The 4432-nt window shown below is 40.9% G+C and overlaps 1 protein-coding gene across 2 annotated transcripts in view; it reads right to left on the bottom strand.

Moving 5' to 3' along the window:
- Spryd7 (SPRY domain containing 7) overlaps positions 1 to 4075 on the bottom strand; it is a 22088-nt gene extending 18013 nt beyond the window's left edge. For both annotated transcript variants that reach the window (XM_015483976.2, XM_048800902.1), the window contains exon 1: positions 4018 to 4075. In XM_015483976.2, the coding sequence (XP_015339462.2) occupies positions 4018 to 4060 (43 nt within the window). In that variant the 5' untranslated portion in view covers positions 4061 to 4075. The remainder of the gene's footprint in view (positions 1 to 4017) is intronic.
- Between the last annotated feature and the right edge of the window lie 357 nt (positions 4076 to 4432).

The following is a 4432-nucleotide window of genomic DNA, read 5'->3' as shown; positions in this document are numbered from 1 at the left end:
AGCGCAAGCGGCGTGTGGGGCGCAGAAGCTGGCACAGCGACGCCCCTGGCCGGGAGGCGCAGCGCAGGCTGATGCTAGCCAGGCCTGGAAGGAGTGGAGGATAGACGGGCTGGGCCGGGGAGGTGGGCGGAGTTAGTGGCGTGAAAGGATAGAAGAGGGCGTGGCGGGCGTGCGGGAGGCGGTGTGCGCCTGCGCACCGGGTGGTTTTCTTCCCCCCGCCTTGGGCGGCTTCACGCGCACCCCTAACGTTGACCGGTGAGGCTGTCCCTCTGCACTGTCGCGGTTTCTTGCATGAGTTTTTTTTTTTTTCAGTTCTGTTCGTTCATTTTTTTTTTTTTTTTAAAGATGGGGTCTCGCTATATTGCCAGACTGGTCTTGAATTCTTAGGCTCCCGCGATCCTCCTGCCTCAGTCTCCTGTGTAGCTGGGACTATAGGCGCGCGCTCTCCGCCGGGTTGGATGTCATGTTTTTAAAACTGTGCCTTTTTGCTCCACCATTATTTAACGCGCGGATTGACAGAAACAGGCCAGGACTATGGGGAGCTATTCAGAGTGACCTCCGAGGTTTCCCTTGTTCACCCAGGCCTGAGCAAGCTGTGCCTCCTAGGAGAGTCTATGTACTTCTCCAGGGGTTGGTTTCTGAAGAATTTCCGAACATGCTAACTGACGCACACGGGTGCCAGGAGAAAATGCCTTTTGGTGATTGCACTGTGGAGTACAAGCGGGGCCCCACTGCATTTTAGGTACAGAGACCTACACGTACATTCCCTGTCCGTTGGTGCTGCGTGATCCGGGGCGCCCTAGGAGGGGACCTAGTGGTCGCTGCGGGAGGGCGACTCTTGACGGGTCTCTTCCAAGCACAGGTGCATTGACGATTCCAAGTGAAGGGAATCCTGGAAGCTGTGGGAAGACTACTTGGACCCCTATGGAACCCCTCTGTACCTACCGTCGCTCATTCTACTCCTTTTTTAAAAAAAAATTAATTAATTTATCTTACTTAGGTATATATGACAGCAGAATGCATTTTGATTCATTTTACACAATTGCAGCACAACTTTTCATTTCTCTGGTTGTATGCCACGTAGAGTCCTACCATATGTGCAGTCATACCTGTACTTCGGGTAATGATGTCCATCTCCTTCCACCATCTTTCCTGCTCCCATGCCCCCTCCCCGTCCCTCTCTCCCCTTTGCCAATCACAGTTCCTCCATTTTTTTCCCATTCCCCTCCACCCCATTATGGATCAGCATCCACTTTTCTTCCAAGTAGAAGGCCACGTGGCTGTCACTTGTCATCTCCTTCCCCCTTAGACCATTCTTCTTTGGTAGATTTTACACCTTCATATACCATAAAAACCACTAAAGAAAATCCTGAGCATGATGATGAACTACATTCTGATATACCACTTGGCGTCTGGAGATGATCTGGGAAGGCCTTTAGAATTAACTGAGCTCAAATACCTATTCCCAGATCAGGTTTCCATCCTGAAGGCCTCCCTGGGGCTCATCAAGACCTAGGCAAGGAACAGCACATAAATTTCCATTACTTAACGGATACCTGTACATAACTTTTTAGTCAATTGAGTACAAATATACTTTATGGAGGATTTTTATCCATTGAATAAGGAAAATTTTTCAGGCCCCTGAGTCTGTTTTCTCCATATAAAAATGATGTTTTCGTTACAGTACTAAGGAAAATTTCCCAAGTTTTGTACTTTGAGGTTTAGTTCCCATAGGATTAATTGCCAAACAGATTGAGGGTTCTCTCTCCATCCCAACACTCTGCCTATGAAGTATGTTTCTTTTTTTTTTTTTTAAAGAGAGAGAGAGAGAGAGAGAGACAGAATTTTTTTTTAATATTTATTTTCTAGTTTTCAGCGGACACAACATCTTTGTTTGTATGTGGTGCTGAGGATCAAACCCGGGCCGCACGCATGCCAGTCGAGCGCGCTACCGCTTGAGCCACATCCCCAGCCCCTGAAGTATGTTTCTTGGTAATCATTGTACACATGAATTTTTCTTTTACTGAAAACCTTGACCTTTCTAGAAATTTAGTGATACAGTTTTTTTCTTCTTCTTCTTCCAGGGGAGAAGGGTACTTCATAGAATGTTGGAGATGTTTCTGCCTTTGTACTGGAAGGTAGGCAGTCTTTTCACATATTTATCTAACTGAATTTTTGCAAGTTTTGAAGATCAGTACTATCCTTATTTTATAGTTGAAGAAATAGGCTTAGAGGAATTAAATAACTTATGCATCTTCAGATGAGTGAGAAATATACCAGGTAGGATTCAGAACTCACTAGCCTGACTCCTAAGCCTTGGTTCCATCAGATAATGCTGCCTCTCAAATTCTCAAGTTCTAACTTGTAAATCTCCATGCTCCATAAAACAGTCATCACTTGTATATAGACAATATATAAAACAAAATTAGTTGTAAGGTAAAAATTTTTGTTTGGAACTATTATTAAAAGTAGTATATGCATTAAGTACGTAATAAACATTTAGGCCATTCAGGTCAGTAACATCTTCAGTGAAAAACCAGAATAGTAGATGGCTGTGAATTAGCCCTTAACGTAGAGAGGCAGAAGTGCCATAGTCTTTTCTGTCTGGAAAAGTAATTTGCCCACTGCACTTTGCCCTCCTGTCCCAAGTCAAGTGTACTCAGCAGAATAAAGCAAGCAAAACCGGTTAGCTCCTGAAACAGATTCCCTATCTTGGCAGATGAATGCCATCTGTGAGCTCATGGACTTTTTTCTTCTTATGTCTGGGATTCTATTATCCTCTTTTTATTACTTTCAAATAGTTATCCTTTCTCTTTGAAAAGCACAGTGTTGGGCTGGGTTTGTGGCTCAGTGGTAGAGCACTCCCCTAGCACGTGGGAGGCCCTGGGTTCGATCCTCAGCACCCCATAAAAATAAATAAATGAAATAAGATGATATTGTGTCCAACTAAAAAATAAATATTTAAAAAAAGAAAAGCACAGTGTTAAAGATATTTTCACAATATTTCACAGCTAACACTTTAAATAATAATCATGAATCCCTACAAAATGTTTCTTAATAGTTAGAATGCTGTTTATCTAAGTCAAAAGCAATAACAAAGAATCACTACTGGGGGAGAAAAGTCTGCTTAGGTGACATATGCCAGGAACTGGAGAACTGATAGGACAATAATGTAAAGCATGTATTTCATAGTGTAGTTTATCATCATGCTCAAGATTATTTTTAGTGTTTTTTATGGCAGGCAGACATCTCCTACTCACACTCTGTACTGGGTCATACAAAGTGGTTTCTTTCTTAACAACTTATTAATCAGTTATTAAGTCAAACATCTTTTCTTATTGTAATCTAAATCACATTTTCAGGTGCCTGAAAATCATAAACATTACAAATGACATTCTAAAACATGATCTAGTCATTATTATAAATTGGAGTAATATAACTGACAACGCCCTGGGTTCAATCACCAGCACCATTAAAAAAAAAAAAAAGAAAGAAAGAAAAAGAAAAGAATACAGACCAAGAGCTAGACCTCCTGTTTTTAATTCAGTTTCATTCTTCATTGACTGTGACTTTGGGGCTGCTGACATGAATCCTACAAAATGTTTCTTAATAGTTAGAATGCTGTTTATCTAAGTCAAAAGCAATAACAACTTTGTGAGGGAAAAGCTATCCTTCACTTTATAGAAAAGGAAACTGAAACGAAGTAAAGATAGAAGATATACCCAAAGTCACAGTCAATGAAGAATGAAACTGAATTAAAAACAGGAGGTCTACCTCTTGGTCTGTATTCTTTTCTTTTTCTTTCTTTCTTTTTTTTTTTTTAATGGTGCTGGTGATTGAACCCAGGGCGTTGATGCATGCATCAACTTAGCTATATCCCCATCCCTGTATTCTTAATCACTATGCACATTATGCAAACTGCCTAGGTTGCTACATTTAAAAATAGGTTTCTAATTTTTTGTTTGTTTGTTTGTTTCCTTCTAATGCCTTGTCTCAGAAATTGACATTTAAATTTACCTGGGATTGACCTGGGGATGTAGCTCAGTGGTTCAGAGCACATGACCAGTATGTATGAGGCCCTGCGTTTAATACACACCTAAAAACAAAAATAAACCAGAAAAACTGGTGTTAATTGCATACATTTAGTCTATTACTGAATAATAAAGTATGTTACCTATATTCAACAACCAAAAGTAAATGAGAAAAGTAAAACAAGAACTCTATACTTCAATAGACTGCCATTAGTCAGTTTGCAGCTGTACTCTGTCAGCAGCCCCTTTGAACTGTTTGGCAAGACTGTCCTCAAAGGGTGGCTCTAAAGAAAGATAGAAAGGATATTTAGTACTTTTAATTGCTTAGTCAGTTAAGTCAAGTAGGAGACTTGGAAAATACAGAGATTTGGCATTAGAAAGAGAAGAGAAGATGGAATAAA

This window comes from Marmota marmota, unplaced genomic scaffold (assembly GCF_001458135.2).
Source record: "Marmota marmota marmota unplaced genomic scaffold, marMar, whole genome shotgun sequence".
In the NCBI taxonomy this organism is placed as follows: domain Eukaryota; kingdom Metazoa; phylum Chordata; class Mammalia; order Rodentia; family Sciuridae; genus Marmota; species Marmota marmota.
Note: the sequence above shows the minus strand (reverse complement) of the source record. Positions and strands in the feature narration are given on the sequence as shown.